This window comes from Populus trichocarpa, chromosome 16 (genome assembly GCF_000002775.5).
Source record: "Populus trichocarpa isolate Nisqually-1 chromosome 16, P.trichocarpa_v4.1, whole genome shotgun sequence".
Classification (NCBI taxonomy): domain Eukaryota; kingdom Viridiplantae; phylum Streptophyta; class Magnoliopsida; order Malpighiales; family Salicaceae; genus Populus; species Populus trichocarpa.
In genome coordinates, this window is record NC_037300.2 from 13,758,006 (window position 1) to 13,783,634 (window position 25,629).

Consider the following 25,629-nt stretch of genomic DNA (forward strand, 5'->3'; position numbering starts at 1 on the left):
TCTTCCTCCTCCCTATTAGCACTAAGCAATCCATCAGGCTGGAATATTCTTCCACGTTGCTTCCTTGCATCAACTACCCTTCCCAACCATAGACCAAAAGTCAAAACTTCACCATCCACTCACATTTCGCCACGTCATCTTCATTAACATTAACCCTCCATTCCCATAGCAACACGTTTCCTGGTGAACATTGAATTTAAATAACCGTGCGGGCGGCTTGAGAAACCCAACAACCATTCTCCTCCTCCTCCTCCTCGGCTTACCTGACAGACACTCAAATCAAATCCCAAGAGGAGGAATCAGTTTCCTCTCTGCTTGTTAAGGTAAATAAACTCTCTCGATTTCTATTATATATCTTGTTTGGTTCCTGGTAATCCGTATTTCTGTTTCCAAACAATCTTTTTGCGTTTAATTTTCGTCTATTTCTTTAATTTTTATTAGATATTTTTCGATTTCTTTTTCTTCAATTAATATTTATTTATTTATTTGATGAAAAATCTGAATTAATCCATTTTTGACTTAATTATGCTTATTTTTAATTTTAATTTTCTTGTTTGAGTTCTGATTATCGGTTATTGTCAGGTTAAAACAAGCCAATTATTATTAAATTTCCAACCTAACCCTAGCTTTGAAGCATCTAATCTACAGTTAATTATCCAGCAAAAGATGCAAATTAATTAATTGTATTAAAGAAGAAACAGATTTTTAGCTAATTGTTAATCGCATCGATGTGAGGGGCAAGTGACTTCATTGATTAGGGCATTGCTATGTCGTGTTGTTGTTGACTCTGTCAAAGTGTTGTGTTTAGATGTCTGATGGTGACTTTAAATGCTCGAAGTTGTTGCGAAGGAGAATGCTTGGGGTTGTGAGGATTTTCGTTTAGTGAATAGGTTATGTGGAGCTGTGTTCATGTAATGCTTGATGTTGGGCTATGATAATAGAGATAATTATGAGTTTTAATTGGATGGTTAGATTGTGGAAGAAGGAATATCATTTTCCCGGGGAACTGTAAATGTATATGGATAGGATGTATTTACTTGCCATGTAAAACTCACTTCTCAGCAATTGTCATGAATCCAGATTTTAAGTAATTATGTTCTTCTGTTTTGTTTCCATTGATTTTGTTTGCATATTTGTTTGTAAATGGCTGGGAAGAATTTGTTTGGTTTTAACTTGATGTGAGTTCAGGGTATTATGGACTTGAGGATCGGGTTGTTGTTTCTTCTTGCTCTGGGTGCTGCTGGCTCCATTGCGGCTAGACAAATGGCAGCCACTGAGATTTTTAGTACAACCGCAGAAACCTATGAAATATCAGGTTATCTATTAACCCTTTTCATATACTAATTATCAGTCTGCAATTTCAGGCCTATAGAGCCGTTGCAATTGCATGTTTTAAATTTATGCTGGTGCACGCGGCTTCTTGTATTGCTTGCCCAGGAAAATTGATTAAAGTTATGTTTTGTTTAATCAGATGTTATATTATAGCCCAGAGATATCTGAACTTATTATGTAACAGTTTTATTGGTTAAGCCCTTTAGCAGCTTCATGTTAACACTCTGCAGAGCACGCCAATGGAACATATTTAATTTGGTGATGTCCTGTCACCGATCCACTTGCATTTTCGCTGCTTATGTTGTGTTTTTCTTCATCTTTTTTTTTTTTTCCTTTTTTTTTTGTCGATGTTTGGGTTAGTGGGGTGGGGTTTAGATTGTATATTGCGAGTTTTAGATTGTATATTGCACTGCCTCAGAAAGACATGATCAATGTTACTGTCTCACTGTCTCCAAAGTGGGGGAAAAACACTTGGGGTGATGGGTGCTGGCAGTAATTATAGCCATTTTTTGGCTGGAGGCTGACAGGTCCCTCGTGAAACATAAGCACAAAATCATCTGTTACTTTATCTAAATGTGATCACTTTTTGGGACCTTATTCTCAATCATATCTAGAAACAAAATTGTCTCATCTTTGAAATCTGATATTTTCCAAAGCATGTCCTTGTATGATCTCTCCCATTTAAACATGCTTCAAATATGTGGCTTCCAATCAGCTGTCCTTTCTGAATGGAAAGGAAATTTGCTTTTTCTAGGATTGTTGATATGAAGTTTAATTCTGAAAAATGTTCGAAATAATGATAATTTGCTTCTTTGTTCAGTTGAAATAATGGAAAACCAGGAGCAAGAAAATGAAATTCAAACAACAAACAATGTTACCAGGAAAGATGAGGTGTGCACATTGTGTGAGGAGTTTGCTTCGCAGGCACTTGATTACCTGGCTGAAAACAAAACACAGACTGAAATTCTTGAAAAGCTTCACAGAAGCTGTTCACGGTTGACTACTTTCGAGCAAGAGGTAACCTTTAGTTTTTTGGCTGGTGATTATTGGTTGTTGAATTGGAAGAAATTTTTTTGGCCCTTCACCTCTTTCCAGCATGGCAATATTTTTTTTCTGGTTTGCCAATTGAATAATTCTTGCATGTTGATCTATATTATGCATCTGATAATATATAATTCTGAGCATCCACTATGGTGGGAAGTGGTCGGCAGCGAGTAGCTGCATTCATTAACATCTGTTGCAAAATTTATCAGGGAGACTTTTTGTTTGAAAGCAGGCAGACCTGAGTGGATAGGTTGAGTGCTATTGTTATTTCCATTTGCTATAAATACAAATGAGCATGTTATCTCTGTCCATGGTAGTCGATTACCAATTGTAGTTACATGAAGTGGATTCCTAAAATGGAAAACCTTATCGTCGACATAAGTTCAGAAGGTGTTATTGTACTACTGGATAGTTTGTTTAAATGGTCAACGAACTGCTACAAATGCTAATTGGATAGTTAATGATTGCAGGGAGTATTTGTGTTATGCAATGTGAATAATTATAGTGTAAATGCATGCACTGCAAATTTCTATTTCTTTTCTTCTTTTTTTCTTTTTTTTTATGCATGATAGTGTCTAAATCGACCAAACCCACCCAATATGGTTGATTAGTGGTGGAACTCTGGCCTTGGAGAAGCTTGTAAACATTCCGTGTATCTTAAAATTGTTCAATACTTAATCATAATACTTAACCAATTCTAATGCTTTATGTTTTGTTTACACAGTGCATCACTTTGGTGGACTACTATTCTTCTATTTTCTTCTCATACGCTTCCTCAGTGCAATCTGAAGATTTCTGTCGCAAATTCAATCTCTGTCAAGAAATGAAAACTTTCTCTGCAAAACGCAATGATGATAGCTGTAGCATTTGCCAACGTGCTGTTTCAGAAGTACTAGTCAAGTTGAAAGATCCTGACACACAGGTTTGCATTTGACTGTTGGCTAATCATAAGGAATGATGATTATAAAGGATGTTTTGTCATTACTGCTGCATTATGTGGATGCAGTTATTGATCCATCACTTGTGTTAGATTTGTTTTCTGGATCAGTGACCTACCAAAGACCAGAAGGCACCATTCTGGCAATCCATTTGTCTGACCGACTAGCAATAAATAGCTGATTAGTTGTTAAAATCATACCCTATGATACACCTGTCCAGTCCAGAAGAACAATAGAAACTGGAAATGGAACTTTCTTCTTCTTTATATTTTCTGGAAACTGTTTAGTGAGATTGTTAAATTGTCACCTCATTGCAATATAGAGTTGTGATTAATTTATACAATGACAGATCTATATTACGCCAGTCTTAGCCATAGATAGAGCAAATCATCTCTAAATCAATATTTTGAAATTCTCAAGAGTTCTGTGAGGATGGCTGTGATGCCATTAGGCATTTTGGACTCAAAGACATCCATATACTGTTGTTGAACAACATAAATTTAAAACTAATTTATCTCTATTGATTTAATATTTATCAGGTGTGATGCATGATGCATGTTTTGCAGCTCTTTACCAATTAGTCAACCTATTGCTTATTCTTGCTTTTTTTTCTTTCAGCTGGAAATAATTGAGTTGCTTTTGAAGGCATGTAACTCCATGGAGAAATATGCTCATAAGGTGAGAACAATATTGGAATTTTTGTGCTAATTTAGTATTATGGTGCATGGTACTTTTCAAAAATATTTCTCTCTTGAAAATACATCAAAATAATTTTTTTTCTGATTTTTGACAATAGCGTATTAAAATCATAAAAAAGCACTAAAATAAAGCATCAATTTGATGCTTTTTGAAGGAAAATGCACTTTTGAAAGGCATTTAAAAGTGGAAGCTACTGCACTCTTCCAAGCGGTTTCATACATTAAAGTATTACACTTCTGTTAAATTATATATTTCAGAAGATCACTCCACCTGCACCACAGTTTAATTAAGCTTTTCTATCTTGTTAATATGACTATTAACAGATGGCCACCTATTTGATTGGTCACCGCTCTTAAGTACATGATTGTGGCAATCTTGGTTGATTGATCAAATTTCATTCTATACTCATGCTCAATTTTTTGCATTCTAGAATCACCATATATAAGAAAACTACACAGTGAACTCTTTTAGGCAAATTAATGAAACACTAAATTGAGATTTTAGTGGCATTTTGCCTGGCTGTTAAAATTCTCGGTTAAGTTACATGAAAATTCAACATTCCATTTAATTTATTTCTCTGACATCTTGTTTGAAATATTGGCAGTGCAAAAGGATGGTTTTTGAGTATGGTCCCGTGATCCTTGCCAATGCAGAGCAATTTCTTGAAACAACAGATCTATGCACAGTGTTACATGCCTGCAAAGAGTCTGAAGACAGCATGGAGCAGGCTTCGGCGGTGCTAAAGGCTGATTCATAATCACGGCGCAAAAGATAAACTACAAACAAAATGCTCATGTTCCAGGTGTGTGTGTATGATTATTATGTTTCTGTTGTAATTATAATGCACTGTAATTTCAATTTATGATTGAAATCATTTCATCCTGTAATATAAAAATCATAGATATGGAAACTCATTTATTTACTCAGCACAACTTCTGGATAATCGAATTGGTTTGGTTTGGGAACTTCGGACCTTTGCAATTTTAAAGTTCAGGTTGCTGATAGACGAAAAAGAAAACCCACACTAGCTTTATCGTTGACATTGTGCTTACTCCATTTAGTAATTTTATTTTTTTGCCCTTGTCTCGTACTCACAATTTAGTTTTTGGTAACGCTTCTCCACCTCCGGTTAAATTTGTTGATTCCAATTCTGGAGATTTTCATTCCCCAATCTGGAATAAGAAGTGTAATCATAATTTAACTCTAACCATGGCAGCATAGACAGCAAGGATGGCTTAGGTATTATTTGAGATTATAATACTGGTTGTTTTTTAAAATGTTTTTTATTTAAAAATATATTAAAATAATATTTTTAATTTTTTTTAATTTATTCTTATATCAATATGATCTATATATGTATGTATATGTATGTATGTATATAAACTAATTTGAAGTATAAAAATAGTAATTTCAAAAGCGTTTTTTGACTGTAAAAATAAACACAAGGCTAAAGTGTGTTTGGTATTATGTTATTTTTTATAGTTGAAATTTTAAAATAATAGGTTTAAGAAAAATATTTTTAGTTGTTATTTTAAAAGGTAGGTTTACAGTTAAATTTGATATGAGATAAATTTTTGCATGTAAAATAAAAAATAAATTATTTTAATTTTTATAAAATCAAGATTTGAAAGGTTACAGTATAAAAGGTAAAGTAATTTAACTAACAAAACAGTTTTTTTCCATGATCAGACAAAGAATAGAAATTATCACCGTACTAAACGGTTTCTAATATGGTCATTGATCTTAGCCATGTGTGCAGCTACATGCAACGGCGTGTCTTTAGTATAGCCTACACCTTCCTGGAATTTTCCAAAGAGCGAGAACTACTACGAGCACGTTTAACCTGTGCGGCATGTTTTGCGTTAAAAAAGACATGAATTTGGACTAAGGTGGTGGAATTGACTCGTTCTCCTTGAAGTTTTGTTGCCTCTTTGTGCAAGCTGCTGCTTTTCTCCTGGGCACGTTATGGCCATACGAGATTTGATCAAATTTCTCTAGCGGAAGTAGTCATTTAGAGTGAAGGGGGTTCGCCACATGCATCCCAAGATTTTAAAAAAAAAAACACATAAAATCCAACCCATGATATTCACGATTTTATTCTCTTGTTGAATTCTGTCATTGCTCAAGCCCATAACTTACTATAAATGCAAAACTGCCTACACTGTCAGGCCCGAAAGGTCATTCGGCTAGTGACAAAAAAGTTCACGATTGTTATGAAGGTCATTATGTAGAAATTGTAGATCATCCTTCATCATCATCATCACATATCGCTTAAATTACGAAGAATTGAAGTTGTGGTCAAGAAATTCTCCTCCCCTCCCTTTAGAGTTTAAAGTTATAACTTTGGGATTATCATTTAAATAAACTTATTTATATAAATACGTCAAGTTAATATGAAGGATGTCTTCTAAGATCATTCCAATTAAAGCTTGATCTTTGATGCATAAGTTAATCTAAAGATATCTTTTACTATTAAATCAAAATGATTCACCTTTATGCTAGTTGTGCACGAAACAATCTTAAAAAGTAGCTTTAAAGCAAATTAGTCGCATCCCAAATGAGGCATCGAAGAATTCCTACAATAATGAAGCAAAACACAAAGTGTCATTGAACCTAATTTGGTATGGCAGGTTCAATCCGATGATCCGTCAACTCGAGATTCAATTGATCAAATAAATTAACTCGTGACTCAGTTAAGATAATCAAAACCCAACCATGTATTATTTTGAATTGAATTAGTTCAATCAATCCAAACCATGACGTGGACTTTAGGTTGGATAATGTGCTAAAAGTCAGGTTTTATATCTATACAAGAATGTTTTGAATTCATGATTTGTGTCCAAGTTCTTGCTCATTGCGCATATCAGTCATCATGCATGTGATTGATGGATGCACTAGTGGCCTGAGCTGGGCTCTTACAGAAAGTGCTAACCCAAGTCTTTGCTTTGCACGTTTCGGCCTTGCGAGGAAAGCACCTCAGAGAAGAAGAAGCGTGCGCGTCATCTCGTGGGGCATAGGCTTTCTTGACTCCAAGTCCTTCGTCTTTTGCCGCCATGCGAAAAAAAACCGTCTACTTTTCTTAATTTAAGGCATTCTTAGGGCATCAACGGTCTTCGCTCAAAGTCCTTTTCAAATGCTATTCACAATATTTAATTTAGGTACAAGTGACAGCTTAAGTTTGCTTCTCAAATAACTTCTTTTTCTCTTTTTTTTTTCTTCTCTTTTTTTTTTTTTTTTTTGAGAGAGAGTGGAGAAAAAAATTGAAATGAAAAAAGATTGTATTCTTGCACTTATCTCCCTTAAAGCCTGTGTGAATGAGAGATTAACGATCCAATTTACCATTAATTTTTTTATCCTAATAATTAGCCATTAATATATATTCTTTTTTAAAAAATAAATCCTCTCAAACTATGGATAAGATTTGGTGAAATGGAAATCATTAATCTTGAAATAAAGCTTTGGATTTCTTCATATACCCATCAAAACAACTCTCTCTCTCTCTCTCTCTCCATACCCTTTCTTTATTTCCACTCTAATAAAAGTGCGACGCGTAAGAGAATGTTCTGTCCCCACGTTATAAATGCATGATAATGTCTGGTCAAGAAAGCAAGCTTCGTCAGTGTTTGCCAACGCGGTTCAACTTGTGTTATTAAAAAATTTAAATTTTATTTTGTTGAAATTTAATATGATTTGTATGTTTTAGATCGTTTTGATATGCTGATGTCAAAAATAATTTTTAAAAAATAAAAAAACATCATTGGCATGCATTTTAGTACGAAAAATTATTTGAAAAGCACCTGCAACCACACTGACTAACACGCTCTTAGTAATTAAGCTCCACCCGTCTCGGGTTGGGTTATAATAAAGTTAATATTATGTTAGTGGGTATAGGAAATAAGCATTAAAATATTATTTTTAAAGTATTAATTATTATTATATTTATTACATAATTAAAGCAATATATCTTTAAGATATAATAAAGATTTAAATTTATAAACAACAACTTCTACAAGTTTTTTAATTGTTTTGTTTCTAATAAACAAAATTAGAGAGTTTGTAAATAAAAAAATATTATTTTTCTAATTGATTTTTGTCAATATCAAATTGATATTTGTAAGGAAAATAACATTTTTTCAAATTATTGGTAAAGACACACCTTTTTCATATCAATATGTCTATAGAATTCAAAAGATAACTCTATACACAAGTTAACTAAATATCTTGGCAGAGGTATCATGCATAATTAATTAATTTTAAAAATATAAAATTATTGATTTTACATAAAGCTAAATGCTCAAGTGTCATCGCACGCGCGCATATTGGTTCCAAATCTTCTCTGCAACATTCAAATTTATTGAATTGATGTCTGTATAATAAAATCGCTCACCTTTTTAACGTGAGATAAAACTCTCTTTATTTATTTATCTAATATACAATTAAACTGTTTTATAATAGTTAAAATCTTATTTATTTTAAAAAACAATTCAAAATAGTATTGATTTAATTAATACAATTAACTTTTATTAACTCATCCGTCCTATAATTTAAGCATTGAATCAGATTAACTATGCAAACAAGAAAATAAATTAGATTAGGTTGTGCTAGGTAACATGAGTGGCTCCGTATACAAAAATAAAATAATTGTGCTAATCATATTACTCTCCAAAAAGGCAAAAACTATTCCAAAAGCTCAACTAGGGAAAGAGACAAACCCTAATTTATAACTAAGTTGATGAACTTTGGCATGGTTTTAGCTACGTAGCCCTTCACTTGTTGGACCGGATTATAAAATATCCGAGTAATTAATAACCATGCAAGAAAGTGAGAAAATAAATTGTATTAGGTAGAATGAGTGTTCAATAGACTAATCTAAAACAATTATGTTAATCATATTACTCTCCAAAAACTATTCCAAAAGCTCAACTGGGGAAGGAGAGAAACCCTAATTTATAATTAAGTTGATGAACTTTGGCATGATCTTAGCTAGGCAACCCTTCACTTGTTGTGACCTCCATGGATAGATCGATCTTCAGAAATTGTTTTCTTTTCCTATATTCTCAATTATTATTATTATTATTATTATTATTATTATTGAGCAATAAAATAGAGAATGCCGCGTGACAATGTGTAAACAAGGAAAATTATATATTTCGGGCAACTTGGGGCACACATCTTAGTTGTCTCTGTGCAATTACTTGAGCCTAAAATACTTTAAAATTTACAAGAAAACATTATATAATTTGATTTCTCAACTAAAAGATGCTTTGCCATCAAACACATACTAAATTAAAATACCAAGTAGTGTATGTTCAATGAATTTAGATATTAAGCATCCACTTCTTATACTAATATTATCAATTTATTCTAGAATCCAAATGAAAACTTGCGATATTAAAAATTTTATTTTCTATTTTCTTGATTTTTTTCTACTTTCTTCTTTTTTATAGAGCATTTGTTTTGCGTAAAATATTTTTAAAAAAGATTAAAAGATTTAAAAAATTTTATTTACTTTTCATAAAATATTTTAAAAAAAATTGATCAACATAAATATTTTATAATCCGCCTTTATACCTAGTTTATTTATTTAAAATATTTTCATATTAATTTCTTAAAATACTTAATGGGCAATAATTCACTCATAATATTAATTTCAATCATCTCTGTTATTATCATCATTATTATTATCATCATCATCTCTAATATGAATTAGTTTACGAATACCATATAAAATGCATTGCATGTCACAAAGATTTTTTATAGGGCTGATTTTAGAGATTTCTAGTCCATTTAATTCAATTGCAAGAAGAGTTTAATTTATCTACAGCATGAATTTGAGAGTGACGGCAGTTTCTCCTTCCATTATAAAAAAATATTTGGCTGCAAAATAAAGTAGTTTCCTTGGCTACTAATTAATGACATTTAATATTAGCATCAATAGAAAATAAATGGACAACAACTTTTCCTTTTAACAAAGGGATTAATTAAAGTCCACAATAAATTCTCCTAGGTTGAAAGGGAAATACAAGTGGCAGCAACTTTTCCTTTTTTTCCAGGATATGTGTGGTAGGCAGGGGTTTTATAAATAATTTAGTTTTAATTAATTTTTTTTTGTTTTTTTTTAAGTTCTGACAACTTAGTTTTTTATTTTTAATTTATGCTTTTAAGTTTAATTGTAAGATCTAAGGCGTATTTAAACTTAATAAATAAATTATTTGTAGTTATAGTCTAAGACTTATTTGGCTTAATTGTTAATTAGTTTTTAGTTATGACTCAAAACTCTTTTGAATTCATACTTTCAGATTTATTAATATAGGTTTTGAGCTAATTTTGTAAGTTCGATAATTTAACTCACAAGGATAAATCCATTAAAGTTTTTATTTTTAAGAGTATAAATACTATTTGTAAGGATAAAATATTCAGACTTGATTATACTATTATTATCAAATTTATTCAGCATGTCTGTGAGAGATTCTCGTTTTTTTATTATCTAATAAACTAAATTGACTTATAGAATATTATTTGATTTTATGATATCTTCCTTATACTTCTCGTTTGTGAATTGATATTTATATAGTTAGAGTTTTTATTCTAATAATATTGGTTTTTATTCTCGTGTATTATGATATGTTTTCATTATATTATACTCTTACGAATATATTTTGACTTTTCAGAATTTGTTGTCAATCTTATTGTGGATCATAACAACTATCACCACTACTATTTTATCTTCGTGTTATAATCATTCACCAATCACCAATTTCTATATATTATTATTTATCCAACATTATAAAATATTATTTTGACAAATCGAACTCGTCGGAATATTTCGATGATAGAAAGCACATGAATTTTTATTTTCTCCTTTTATTGAACTTAAAACAATCCTCAGCAACGATAACCTTATACGTTATTAATCTGTAATCTAGTGATGGCGCAATGGTCCCTCCCCAAAAATGAAAAGAAGCAACTATCGACTTGCCTGGCAAGCCATCATGGAAAATGATGGGGGCACGTGTATGGTTGATGAGAGGAGTTGACGCCTACCACAAATTGACTGTCGTCACGACGTACCTGAGGAAGGTCACACCTGCGTGCATTATTTCCATCTTCAAAACGTGGCACTTTCCAATTGGCTTGAAATGATGACCAGGTAAGAAGTAAGAAGCTTCGAGTTGTTCGAAGCAATCAGCAATGTGATGCCAAAATAAGAAACTCATGGCTAAAAAAAAAAAAAAAAAAAAAAGAACTCATGGCTAAAAATGGCTGACTAATTCTTCGAGCCCCCATAAATAAAATAAAATAAAAGTTAGAAAGTGACATTAATAGGGTATTGCTAACAAATTTCTCATTGGTAAGCCCTTCAATTCTAGAATTTCAAAAACCTAGTAAATAATAATGTAAAAAAAATGTAAATTAAGATATTAGTAGGTGTTAATCTTCTAAGAGCATTTATTAGTTATAATCCTATTTATAAAATCTGAATTAGAGGCTTGATCCGATTTAAATATTCTAAAAAATCAAGGGAAAATAGACATAATGTGAGATAAGTTAACTTGTGACTTGAAGGACCTATTTAAACTCTATTAAAACTCAGTAAAAACCTTGTTATTGTTTTTTTTTCTTTAAAAATCAAAATAATATCATTTTTTTTTTATAAAATTAAATCGAATTAATCCGTTGACTTTATGACTCAAGCTTTGCTAGAAATCGGGTTTATTAACTATGGTTATAGGTAAGAATAAAAGATAATTTTTAATTCTTTAATTGTCTCTTACCCCGTTTGTTTGTTGGAAAGTAGTTTTTTTTTTTAAAGTGAATTCCGGGAAAGTGAATTCTGGGAAAGTGAGTTATTTTCCGATATTTAGTAGTATAATGAAAAATAAGTTGGAAAACATTTTCCAGTGTTTGGTTATGTCATGAAAAATGAGTTGGAAAATAACATATTAATGTTTTATTTTTTTCAAGTTTATTAAAATAATGAGGAACAAATCTTAAAAATTAAAAAGTTGAATGAGAATGAAATTGAAAAAAAAAATAATTTCATAAATTATCTCAAATAAAATAAATAATAATCAAAATAATAGAGATCAAATCTAAAAAATAAAAAAATTGAAAGATGAAGAAATTAAAATAATAATAATTAACATTTCATAAATTATTTCAAATAAAATAAGTAGCAATCAAAAGAATGAGGACCAAATTTGATAGACAAAAAATTTCAATTAAAAAATGATAAGGGAAAAGCAAATAACAATTATAAAAATAAGGACCAAAATTAATATAAAAATTATATTCTAAGAGATAAAATTGAAAAATAAATATTCAAAACAAAATATATATAGCAATAAAAAGTTTAAGGATCAAATTTGATATAATCAACAAATAATATGATATTTTTAAATTTTTCACAATTTTCAAAAAATATTTTCCGCTCAAAATAAAAGGAAAACACTTTCCTGGAAATCAAGTCAAATTTTTCTTTGACTGGAAAGTGTTTTCCATTGATCAAAAAACGTTTTCCATTAATTAATTTTTTTAATGACAAAAAAATATAAATAAATTTAAAAAATAATTTTTCAAAAACTACTTTTGAGAAAATAGACTTAGAGAGCCCCACTTACCAACGGTAGAAAGAAAAAAAAATGGGTAGATTAATGCATGTAATTAGATTAAGACAATCTGCTACAATAAGTCTGCCTTTTATTTTAATATAAATGCAGTGGCAAAATCCATAGTTCTCTGGTGTATCTTCAATATATCAATTTAACTCATGGGTTAAATTGATGGATATATATTATATTATATAATTATTATAAAGTAGGATTGAATGGGCCAATTAACAAGACCTTGAATGTTAGGGTTGATTTGTTAATGACCATATAGATTGTAACTATCTACTTGATATTTATATTTTTTAATTAAATATATTTTTTATATTATATATGATATTGACTAAATTCATATGCATGTAAAAACATATAAATTTATCTTTAAATATGCATGTAAAAACATATAAATTTATCTTTAAATAAAATAAAATAATTAAAAAAATATATTAGTTGGTAGTTTCGATTTAAATTTTTTTTGTGTTGTTGTCTTTGGTTTGCGAAGAGTACATTATAAAATACCATTATAAATCTCCTTTTTTTATATATTCAATTAGAATTAGTTTTGATATGATTCCTATCAATTGTCAAGTCCGAAAATGATAAAATTTATTAATTATTTTATTTTATTCATATATAAATTCATTCATATACATTTTTATATAATCATCATATTTTATAATTACATAATGCAATTAACGTATTAAATATAAGAAAGCAGATTTGAGTATCTATGATTCTAATTTATTTAGTTATTACTACGTAATAAAAGAAAGGGCTACTTTCATTATGTAACCTAAAATTCAAAAGCTAAATCAAAGATGCTTACATGTCAATTAATAAAATTAAATTTTCCTATTAAATTTTTCTTTCCATGTCAAATATCAAGTAGATGACCTCTAACCCATATGTTCCTCACCAAATACAGGATCAATCATTCTTATTTGACCATAATAGAATCACATGATTTAATCAACTCAATTAATAACACATCAAGGACAACATAATGGAGAAACTACAAATTTAGTCTCAATGTAATCCTTTCTAGTTTTCAGTATTTTAAAAACCAATCATCCTGCTATGTTAATCAATGATTAGATGACCCGAGCTAAAAATTAGGTTGACTCGTGACCTAGATCACCCGATCTGACCTGATAGATTGATCTATAACTAGGTGATCTGAGTCGTAGATTGAGCTAGATTTCAATAATAATATGGGAAATTGGTCCAATATAATCTAGATTAACCCGTAATCCTGTCAGCTAAGAAAAACCCGGTCAAAACTCAATAATAACACATTGACTTTTTTTTTTTCAAAATGCTTTATAGGTAGGAACCATTAAACTTCCCAATTCATATTTAACTTAAAAAAGACATTGTTGGAATTGAATTCTCTATTGGGCTTTGGCTTCATTTCAACTCTAAGAAATCAAAAATCAAAGCCAACTTGTTTTTCTTTGTTTTCCATGTGACCAAAGTTTAATTGACCAGTCTTAATTAGGAGTTATAAGATAAGATCAATACTTTAGGTTAACACTTTTTAATGACAATTACGTCAAGCAATTGTTGAAGATTAGGCCAAAATCGACTCATCGATATCCTTAAAGTTCGTTAAAGCAATTTTTAATTTTGATTTTATCAAACACTAACTTGTGAAATTTCCAATTTTAAAAAAGTTGGTAAAAATAACGGCTACATATGTTACACATGCTTGTGTCTGTCAATTTTCAAAGTTATACGCTAAGAAACAAGAAGAAAAGGAGAAAGATGAATTTTATGTTCTTCATGCCATACCTACTTATATTTCACGGCGTAGGAGAGGGAAGTTAAAAAATTATTTCAATTTAAATAAAAATATTTTTATTATTTTTTATGAATCTCGAATTTATATATATCTTTTTTACTTAAAAAAAGATTCAATGTATTTTATTTAAATTCAATCTGACTTCATCGATTAATCTAATAATTTATTTATCCATATCATAATTTATGTCGGGTCTTATATTAAATCAGGTAGGAGTTAATTGAACCATTTACAACTAAAATGAAATTTGGTCTGACATTTTAAGAAAAAAATAAAAATAATATTGTTTTAATTTTTTTAAAATTTTAAAATAATATTATTTTAAATTCATCCCAAAATCTGTAGCATAAACCTTAAACTTAGTCATATATTAAACCGAGATTTATGACAATGTCTAACTTAAAAGCATGTATTTGTAAGATTTTCATTAAACACCGATCATAATTACCTGGATAAAAAAAACAAGGAGCCTTTCTGTATTGCTAAATATTAAGCCAAAATAGAAAAATTTGAGGACACCGAAAGCTGAAATGACATTTAAAGAATTAAATTAAATCATCAAAATTAATAATTATTTTTTTTAAAAATAAAACTATACAAATTGAAAGCCAAAGTGGCCTTGAGGATTTATAAAAGGAAGCAAAACGTAAGGCCTCAGTGTTTTCAGCCTTTTTCTTACCAAAATATCCTTCTCTTCATTTCCTTTCCTTAACCTCTCTCTCTCTCTCTCTCTCTCTCTCTGATCAAAGACACAACTGCCTGAAACTGCTTCCTCTGTTCTTGTCTGTGAAGATTTCTTCTTCTAGTCTGTGTTTTACAAGGTAGCTTCTCTTTTCTTCTTTCTTTCTCTTCATATCTTTATTGGGTTTGCATTGTCTTCTTTTTTCCCTTCAGTTTCTTAGTTGCCTGGGTTTTGTTTTCCCGTTAATTTCAAGGTTACATAATTTTTTTTTCAATTTTTTACAATCCCTTGTTTATAATTTTTTATGGATTGGTCTTTTCTTCTTGTGATGTTTATTGTTCTTTCTTTCCTGACCCTGAAGTTGAAGATGGAAGATTTGAGGCTGCTTAGCGCTTCAGCTTATGGGGGGAAAACATAAAACATAAAAAATGAAAAATTCTTGAAGATTTACATCTTCATTTCTTTATGTACAGATGTGAAAGTTGCTTGGAAAATGTTTTATGCTTATATTATTTCTCAAGTTTATGTTTTTTTCTTCTTGTGCAGAATTGGAGTATTAATATAATTTTTCTTTCTAGTCCCATTTAATTATTGCTTGCTAAGTTGCGTAAGAATTGTTAAATCATTTAATTTATTAGGTTCTTTAATTTTCTTCTCTCTCTCTCTATCTTTTGTAATGGTAAAACTAGCTATAATTATTCAAGAGTTCTGTTCCTGTCTTTGTCTAATGCTAGATTTTTCATGAGATAAATGGCTTGTTACCGATTTTTTCTTGTTTTTAGTTCTACTGGTTGATGGGATAGTTTTGCATGATTTATGTCAATTTTTATTGATTATAATTAACATTTTTTTTTCCTCTTCATTTAGGTGAATCACCCATACATTTGGCGGTGGATTGAGGACTTCAACTGAATTTCTGCTTTGCTTGTAGTTCACCTGCGAAAGGGTTCACTTCCGAAGTCTTCTTGACCTGTATCCCCTTGTGTATCACAATAAATCAGGGAATGCAGAAAGATGTGCTTGAAACTCGAAAGCTCTTTCGCTGAGGTTGGCATGGTTGTAGCTTCATTTGGGCTACCCTTGGATATCCTTGATGAGACTGAACATTTAACTCAAGGAACATCTCAATTCTGTGCTCAAATGCACAGAGTGTGTAGAAATACCAGAGAGCATATCATTTTAAAGCATGATGTCTGTGAAGATGGTTGAGCTATTCCAGTTTGTGAAAGCTCCTGTCTCATAATTACCATATAGCATCTATTGCCGTAGAAGGTGTATTTTTGTTTATTTTGTTAGAAGCTTGCAGCTTGAAATGGAGAACAAAGGGAATGTGTTGATGCAAAAATATGAGATAGGGAGATTGTTGGGGCAAGGAACTTTTGCCAAGGTCCACCATGCAAGGGATCTCAAAACTGGCATGAGTGTGGCAATCAAGATGATCGACAAGGAGAAGGTATTCAAGGTTGGAATGATGGACCAGATTAAGCGAGAAATTTCTGTCATGAGACTGATTAGGCATCCCAATGTGGTGGAACTTTATGAGGTCATGGCCACCAAAACTAAGATTTACTTTGTTATGGAATACGTTAAAGGTGGTGAGTTGTTCAACAAGGTTGCCAAGGGAAAGCTCAAAGAGGATGTTGCCAGGAAATATTTTCAACAGCTGATCAGTGCAGTTGATTACTGTCACAGTAGAGGAGTCTCTCATCGTGATCTGAAACCAGAAAACCTGCTGTTGGATGAGAATGAGAATCTAAAGGTTTCTGATTTTGGATTAAGTGCACTTGCTGAATCGAAGCGGCAAGATGGTTTACTACATACAACCTGTGGAACCCCTGCATATGTTGCTCCAGAAGTGATTAACAGAAAAGGCTACGATGGAGCTAAAGCTGATATTTGGTCCTGTGGAGTAATCTTATATGTTCTACTGGCCGGCTATCTCCCATTCCGTGATCCAAATCTGATGGAGATGTATAGGAAGATTGCGAAGGGAGAATTTAAATGCCCCAATTGGTTTGCACCCGAAGTTCGCAAGCTTCTGTCAAAGATACTGGATCCGAACCCAAACACAAGGATATCAATGGCCAAAATAATGGAAAATTCTTGGGTTCGGAAGGATTTGCAATCCAGACCCTGTGTTCTTGAAGCCGAAGTGAAAGAACCAGCTCCTTTGGACTCTGAGGCTGTTTTTGGCATAAATGAGATTAGCTGCGCTGCTGTGGAACCAAAGCAAGAAGTGGCGAAGCCTTGCAACTTAAATGCTTTCGATATTATCTCCTTTTCTGCGGGCTTTGACCTGTCTGGCTTATTTGAGGAGAAAGAGCAGAAGAAAGAAGTGAGGTTTACATCAAACAAGCCTGCCTCCACCATCATCTCTAAGCTCGAAGACATCGCCAAGCGTTTGAGGCTGAAAATAAAGAAAAACGATGGAGGTTTACTGAAAATAGAAGGTTCAAAGGAAGGCCGGAAAGGAGTCATGGGCATCGATGCAGAAATTTTTGAGATCACTCCTTTTTTCCATTTGGTGGAGATGAAAAAGTCCAGTGGAGATACCGTGGAGTATCAGAAGGTAGTGAAACAAGACATTCGACCTGCACTCAAGGACATTGTTTGGAGCTGGCAAGGAGAACAGCAAAGGGAACAACTACAACTACAAGAACAGCAGGAGCTACAGCCTTCTCATGCATCCACAACGCAGGTTGTCTCAACTCAGAATTCATCATGACTATAATGATCGTGCTGTTGAATATACTTTCTACCGGGTCTCTTTGCTGAGGATGATCATCTTTGTGGGTTAGCACTATGTTCTAATTTTCTATTTTTCAATGTTTCGTGGAATTGTACGCATTGACAATCTGTGAAGGTACTGTTTCAGGTTCTCATCATGTAATTAGAATCAGAGCCAACAAATGAGCTCTAATGCATATTTTTCTGCCTGTTTATCATGCCTTTTACTCTTCTTGGGTGCTTATTTCCTCACTTCTGTTTGTTTTTGCATCATCAAAACTCAAGAGAACTTCATTTTGGCCAAGTTTATTTTAAAACTAGAGAAGTACTAGTACACTTGCAGATGAGTATATCCATAAGATAGCTCAAGATATAAAGATGATTTGCCCACCCAGCAACTCCACCCACCAGCGTCTCCCACCTCCAACAGGGCCACCACCACTAACAGTACCTGCTCCCATCAGAGTTATTGTCATGCAAAAGAGGAGACTGCCTTTTGCATCCTCTTGACGCGTATTCAATATAGTTGTTGCATAAAAAATGAAAATGACTGCCAACTAACAGGAAAAATACAAGGGACATTGGCTACCATTCCAAAAGGCAAATCAAAGGAGAATTTAATGAATAAAAAAAACCAATGCAGCTGTCCTCCAGCATACTAGCTGATGCACGATTGCAAAATAATCAGTTCAAATTTGTGAAAATAACATGTCAACATCAGAAGCAGTCAAATTCCACATGTAGAGACCATCTGCCAGGTCTAATACTGTCAAATCTCCTGTTTTTTTGGTGATGGTGGTGTGGATCATGCAAATGAGAGGCACTGGGGTTTAAATTCATCACCACGAAAAGCTGGCAAGCATGGCCACTAGTGGGAATATTTGTTTCGATCTCGATGGGTATATCTATCAAAAGTGAGGAGTAACTTGATCCATTAAACCAAGCCATGCCCATTCAATTAAGCAAATTAGGAGTGAGTTGGATCCATTAGAGGAGTAAAGGCTCTTATCACCAGAGAAGGTCTATATCTAAATAAAAACCTTGTTTACATAGATAATATTTAATTGCTGTCTCGGAATAAAAGCGAAAAAACAATTAAGACCGAGAAAAGATGTCTCGTTGCTTTTTTATTTTTAAAACTATCCGAGAAACAAATTTATTTTTCTCTATTTCCATCATTCTCCAACTAAACATATTTAAATTCTTTTTAACTAAAAACACCAATTCCAGCACCATTTGCTTGCCTCCTATCCCAACACTCGGGGCAAACATGAAACGACAGGAATGTTAAAGCTCCATGATATTCCTTGTGGAGGGAAAGGCAAGAGGGCAATTTGGTTTCCTTGATCAGATAACCTTTTCATTTGGTATGGAGGGGGAGTCTCCCAGGAATATGGAAAAATGAACCTAACATGAAAATAAGGCCAAATAGCTTTTCATAAGCAAAAGCAACATACGTTAGTATCATCTCATTGGCATTCATTCAGATGAAGATCAAGAGATATACAACTAAGAGGAGGAATGGCTCCATTCTCAAACAAATTTTCTTCAAAAAGGGGGCACCCCCCTCCTCCCCAAGGCGAAACCTGAAAAATTTAGAATTGTAGTGAACCTAGCTGTTACCTCATGCACAAGTGAATGCATGTTAAGTGTAATCCTAAATTTCTATGAATGCTAAAGTATGTAAAGATGAATCTCCCTTTAAGGAACCGATGGAAGATACAATCATGTCCAGTATTCTAAACTCTACTCCGAAGGGGGCAGTTTGCCTCTTCAGAACAGGAGAGATCTGTTCAGGTCCCTCTTACTGTCACTCTTTTTTTCCCCTCATCTTTCCTTTCTTTTTAATCAAATGACCACTGTACATCTGAGGTGGGGAACAAACCACCAAAATTGGGTCTTGTGACAGATGAATTCCCAAAACCTTCTCCTGAACCTTCCCCGCCCCATTCATTCCTGCCAGTGGAAAAGAAATGAATAAAAATCAGACTAGCACTATCTGTTTCTACAATATAAACAAGCAACTGGACAAACTAGTATGAATTTGGAGAAATCAAAGGGAGTGGGAGAGGGGAGAAAGAAGAGGAAGAGGACAATCAAAATTAGATGATTAATTCATTATATCCATTATATATATAAAAAATAAATTCAGGGGGTTCATCAGTTAGTGGAGTACAAATTCTATGATATAAGAGACTGAAGGTTGCAGCAAGAAACTTGCATTATAAAAGTTTTTCTTGGTCCTAAGCCACCACCAACAAAGAGCAGGAATCAGAGTTCAGCTCAAGAAAAGAAAAGGGTGGCAGCTACAGACATCATATATAAACAGGCAAATTGTGATTGATACCGCATGGTGGTGTTACTCAGAAATTGGGCGAGATTAAAGACACAACAGAGAATGGTGAAGCCAGCAAAGGTAAAAGAACCACCACTTGCGGATTGATGATTAAATTGAGAAAAACTTGGGCATCAAAATAATAGCTGGCAAAGCATTGAGTCACGTCATTCATTTATTGTCCAAAATAAAGGAATTATTTCCAAGCATCAATCTAACACAATGTTCTATTCATCTCAGTTATTGTACTTTTAATCGATATTAGATTGATATCCGGATGTTTCAACCATGACAAAAGTCAGACTAATGGTTTGTCATTTCAGACTCATATACACATTCCAGTTCCAGATTAGAGATCTGATAAAAGAGTTCAGATGATGATGCACTCACTTGGAACAACTATGCCCTGGCGACGGCCCAAAAGCATTGTTGGTTGCAGCTCCAGTAGGACTCTGATAGATCATTTCATTCTGAGTACTTTCCTCCGGAGATTTCAGAGAGAAATGGCTATTGCTGCCTGATAATGGTGGGAAAAAGGTATTCTGTAACCATGGTTCATTTTCAATTGAACCAATGACTGGACTGAATACCCCACTCTGGCCATTGCCTAGAAAAGTCTTCCGAGGAGAATAAGTACCAGGTAGGATTTGGTCATCTTTTGTAAAGAGTGATGCCATAGTTTTCTGAGATGGAGGCAGTATAATATCTTCCTTGGTTGATCTGTTCTGTTCCGGGGGTAAAAGCCAGCTTCCAGGGCCACCTACTAAACCTAAACCATCCTGACCAAGAGGAGAGCTGTTCCACATTTGCCATGTTCCCTTCTCATTCACATGCATATCATTCATAGGTAGAGTGTTAAAATCTTGGGATATAGGAGTAGTTGGGAACCAATTAGAACCATTATTCTTTTCATCAGCAGTTCGTAGTCGTGACAGCGGGGACTCGATTGGAGATGGCTTGGTCACTTCAGGAGATGCAGACACGTTCTTCATAGCATAAAGTCTTTCCAATCCCGGTCCCATGTCTGGTGCAAAACCATTTCCGAGGTCTAACTGAAAATTATCAAGCGACTCTGAAACAGGCCCCAGCAATGATATTGGATCGGGAATATAACATGGATCTTCAAAAAGCTCTGGTTCTTCGGGTATAAAATCACAGGGCCCTTCCATACCACGGGGAAAATTAGGTTCAATAGGAGGTGAGAAACCTAAAGAAGTGCTACTGGATACATTTTGAAATGCAGAGACCGGAAAAGGTGACGGCAGCCCAAAATTGATTGGATTATCAAAACATTGCATTGGTGATGATTGTGCAGGAAACTGTTGTGCCTGACATTCTGCTTGTTTGGAAATTGGTCTACAGATGACATTTGAATTTGAGGATGGATGAGCAGGTGATGAGAGTGTAAATAATTGTTGCCATGTTTTCTTAGGAGCCATCCTTGGTTGTGTTTCAGAGAGCACCTGTTGTGAATAGCGATATCTTAACAATGTTTTTCTTATAAATGCATAGCTGATCCACAAACATTCAAAATAAACCATCAACCTCAACTACAGACCCTAGCATGCTTCTCAATCAAAGTTTCCATGAAGCAGGGGCAAATAACAGGTGATAGGAGACAAATCTCATTGCAAAGCAAACACAGGCATTTAAAATTTCTAGATCAAACATGAGCACAAACAACTAAACTAACAATGATAAACTCAATATAGGATGATAGGAAACAACAATTTCTGCACAACTTGCTGATCCTGCCTGCTTGTAAACATAAATAAAAAAGAAATTAATAGGAGACAGTTTCATCAGGCACCCTAGCATGCTCGTCAAACAAAGTTTATAAGCAGCATGGGAAACTAAGCATTAACAGAAATTTTTTAACAGAGCTAAAACAAGCATTTTAAAACCTAGCTCAAATTTGTGCACAAATTTATAATGACAGTCAATCATGCTGGCTAACCATTATGTTCATTCAGAGTAGCAAAATTAACGGATAGACAATCAAAATTTTTAATGAATAGACAACAAGAGCAAGCCTGCCATGATGATAAAATGAATGTCAGACAATTAAAAACAATCATACCTTAATTTTTCCAACCTGTCAACATGCTAAAAGAAATTAAGAGAAAACATGCAACAAGACAACTTACAGGGTGATAAATGTTCTTGTCATCTCCATTTAGACTTGCTTTCCCAGAAAGACGATCAGGTGGATGTATATCTCTCCTATAAGCAGAAGCATGAACAGGATCTATAGAACTGTTGGGCTTATTTTCTTTAGTAACAGTAGCAGGAGTATAGGCAGTCTTTCCAAAGAAACCACCTCCACTAAAAGCTCTAGAAGAAGACAAAAACGTACCCTTCATTCGATCAAAATACCTAGATCCAGCATTGCCCCGATTGAAATTGCTTCCAGGTGTATTCTTTATACCATGTCCTGATTCAATGTTCTGACCTTTCACACTTTCCATCCCAGATTTATGATGTTCACGGCGCTCAGATTCACTCTTCTTTTCAACATCCCGCCTTCGATCACTTTCCTTACCTGCTCTCTTTTCCAACTCTTCAGCATCAGAGTTGCTCTTACTAGATCCCTTGTCTTTCTCTTTCCTTCTTTCCTGACGTTTCTTTTCTGCATCCTTCCTACTATTTTTCTCCCTGGACAGTGGTGACGTTTGACTTCGATCTCTTTCAGCCTCCATAATCTCATCCCTCAGCCTCCTACGTTCCTCCACCAATCTTGCAACGTCCTCCCTTTGCTTTTTCTCTTCCTCCTCTAAGAGCTCCTTCTCTAACCTAGCCTGTCTCTTCTCTTCAGCTTTCCTGCGTGCTTTATCCCCTCTACTCTCATGATAATTTTCCCCATCCTCACGCCTCTTAGCCAACATTGCCCTATGCCCTGCATCAGAAGAACCATCCTCAGAGGAACTAATCCTAAAAACCTTCCTCCAGAGCCACCTAATGCTCAAGAAAAAAGACGTCAACAGCTTGCAAGAAAAAATCACAACCCTGGAATACGACTTCTCAGCCAAACAATTCTCATCTCCTCCAAAAATACCATTCCCATTCTTCCTCCAATAACTAGACTTCCCAGCAATAGACCCACAAGCCCAACCACCATTATCTAACCACTCCTGACTACACGTCCATCCATTATCACTCCATGCCTTTCCATTCAATATCTTCCCACTTTTCCCCACCAAATCCTTAATAATCCCTGGATTCGAAATCCCAATCCCTGGCAGTACAGGCAAATCCAAAACAGGCCTTTTTGAAATATGCCCACAATACGAACACATAAACTTCCCCCCACCAGGATTCTGATCCTTATATGGTGTCAAACAATTCCTACACTTCCTTGTCGCTGTCTTCCTAAGCTTCTGCAACTCAATTGCTTCAGACCTCTTCCTCTCCCTCAACCATGCATTTCTACGCACCCTCCACGCTGACAGCTGTGGCATCAGCACCTCGTACCAAAACAAAGTAACCAATAGCACAGATACACACGCCAATCTTGGCGACGTTATCTCAAATCGAAATGCCGGAGGTAATAACTGCGACAGTGCCCATAATCCTATCAAAGGAATAACTAACCAAGGTAGCATCGTTGCAACCCGGCGCGACCACTTTTGAATCACACACAGTATACACATTATCCTCCTATTTTCCCCGTCTTTGCAAATTGATCCAACCAAAAATTCAAACAAACCCTAGAAAACAAAACCCCCAATTCAAAATCTACCAACGCTTCAATTTCGAAACCCTAACCCTAATTTTCTCTGATTCTCCGATACTTCAAGAACCCTAAAAAACAATTCATAAAATACCAAATAAATTTAAAATGAACAAAAACTTCATCCAAGATTAATTGATTGATTAATACAGATTTAAATAAAGAAACAAAGATTAGATTAGGTGATCAGGGTTTGATAAAACGGCGACGTATGGAGCTGGAAGCAATGGGAGAGAGATTCGGAGACTTACAGATTGCGAGAGCATGGCGATTGATGGAAATGAGAGGCAGCAAATGAAAACTGGATTTTGCAATCGGGCCAGGCGGCGGGTTCGGATTTTGGCAGTCGGGTCGTCGTTGTGGTTTTTGTGTTTGTTTTTCTGTTTAACAGAGAAGAAAACTTGAGAGGGAAGAGAAAGAGAAAGAAAGGGAAGAACAAGAAATGATATAAAAAATAAGTAAGTTCTTTTATTATTATTATAAATAAGATAAAGAGAGATTTTGTAGAGAGAGAGAAAAGAAAATTAATTTAAGGGAATTTATGGAAAACAAATGATATAAGCAATCTTTTTAGGTAAAGTTATATTTTAGTCCCTATAGATTCTCATATGTTCCACTTAAGGTTCTATAGTTTAAAAGTTTATCATTTAAATCTCAAAATTTTCAGCATACTTCAATTTTATCCTTTATTGCCATATATAGCTAAAATAATCATCAGGCCTACTCATATCCTGGTCAAGAATAGCAAGCTGACCAGGTTTATTATAGTTAATCAAAATAATAATTAAAAGTTGACTTGAATTTTGATTGGACTGTGAATTGACTTGTTAGGTCAATTAAATTATATCAAGTCAGTTTTCTTTTTATTTTTTGGAAATCCGACCTATATCAGATCTTAAATCAACCAACCAAGTTGGGTTTAATAGTAGTGAAAATAACCAGTAAACATGTTTAATGTTTTCTTCTTATTTTGATAATATTTTGTGGAATAATATAAAATTATGAGTCTTTGAAGAGAAATGCCAGAGAGGATGGAGAAAAAAAATGGAAAAATAAGGGATTATCCATTTTGTTATGTGCTTAACAAAAAAAAGGACCATATTGAAACTTTTGAGAAGATGTAGGATTGATGATAAAAAAGAATTTAAATGTAAGGGCTGAAGTGAAGCTTACTTTAATAAATGCTAAGACATAGTTTCGTTTATTCTTCCATAACATTGAACCGTCTCTTAATCAAGATCAATGGTTGATTAAGGATTGAGTGTTTGCTAACTTAAATTTTGACTAAGAGAAACATGTGTGCGTAAAATATGTATTTCATCATTGGTCAAGAAAGACTTAGACCAATCAAAATCAATACTCTTAGGTCAAATTCAAACGCATTGAATAATTCACCTCATTTTGTGTAATTATGATAAATACTCTTTGGTCCTTTAAATAGTGCAAATAAAAGGATTGAGCCAGTTAATTAAGGATTTGATTGAGTGGGGCCATGGGAGATAATTATATTTTTATTTTAAATATTAATTATACCAAGATTTTATGATAGAGATTGTGGTGTGAAGCTGATTAATGACTTTCATTACTAATTATTCAATGTTGATTAGGCATGTAAAATAAATCTAGATGTATTAATGTTTACTTTATTAGGTCAGGGTTCGAATTTATTGATTTTGTGAATTTTTTTTATTGAAATTAAGTGTCTTATCCTCTAATAAAATATATTTTTTTC

At 33.3% G+C, this 25,629-nt stretch overlaps 3 protein-coding genes across 3 annotated transcripts; 2 read left to right on the plus strand and 1 right to left on the minus strand.

The window, feature by feature from the left end:
* Positions 1-163: 163 nt before the first annotated feature.
* On the plus strand, positions 164-4,978 carry LOC7482573 (uncharacterized). Its single transcript, XM_002323022.4, has 6 exons — positions 164-323; positions 1,189-1,315; positions 2,153-2,349; positions 3,101-3,298; positions 3,933-3,992; positions 4,618-4,978. Exons 2-6 carry the CDS (start codon positions 1,195-1,197, stop codon positions 4,768-4,770), a joined length of 729 nt encoding a protein of 242 aa, XP_002323058.1. The 5' UTR covers positions 164-323; positions 1,189-1,194; the 3' UTR covers positions 4,771-4,978.
* A 10,095-nt stretch (positions 4,979-15,073) lies between these two features.
* On the plus strand, positions 15,074-18,050 carry LOC7482574 (CBL-interacting protein kinase 2). The gene is made up of 2 exons (XM_002323023.4): positions 15,074-15,244; positions 15,973-18,050. Exon 2 carries the CDS (start codon positions 16,418-16,420, stop codon positions 17,828-17,830), a length of 1,413 nt encoding a protein of 470 aa, XP_002323059.2. The 5' UTR covers positions 15,074-15,244; positions 15,973-16,417; the 3' UTR covers positions 17,831-18,050.
* Positions 18,051-19,265: 1,215 nt separating this feature from the next.
* LOC7482575 (uncharacterized) lies at positions 19,266-24,377 on the minus strand. Its single transcript, XM_024587616.2, has 4 exons — positions 24,149-24,377; positions 22,315-23,968; positions 20,558-21,630; positions 19,266-19,788 (listed from the first exon to the last, which is right to left on the minus strand). Exons 2-4 carry the CDS (start codon positions 23,815-23,817, stop codon positions 19,677-19,679), a joined length of 2,688 nt encoding a protein of 895 aa, XP_024443384.2. The 5' UTR covers positions 23,818-23,968; positions 24,149-24,377; the 3' UTR covers positions 19,266-19,676.
* Between the last annotated feature and the right edge of the window lie 1,252 nt (positions 24,378-25,629).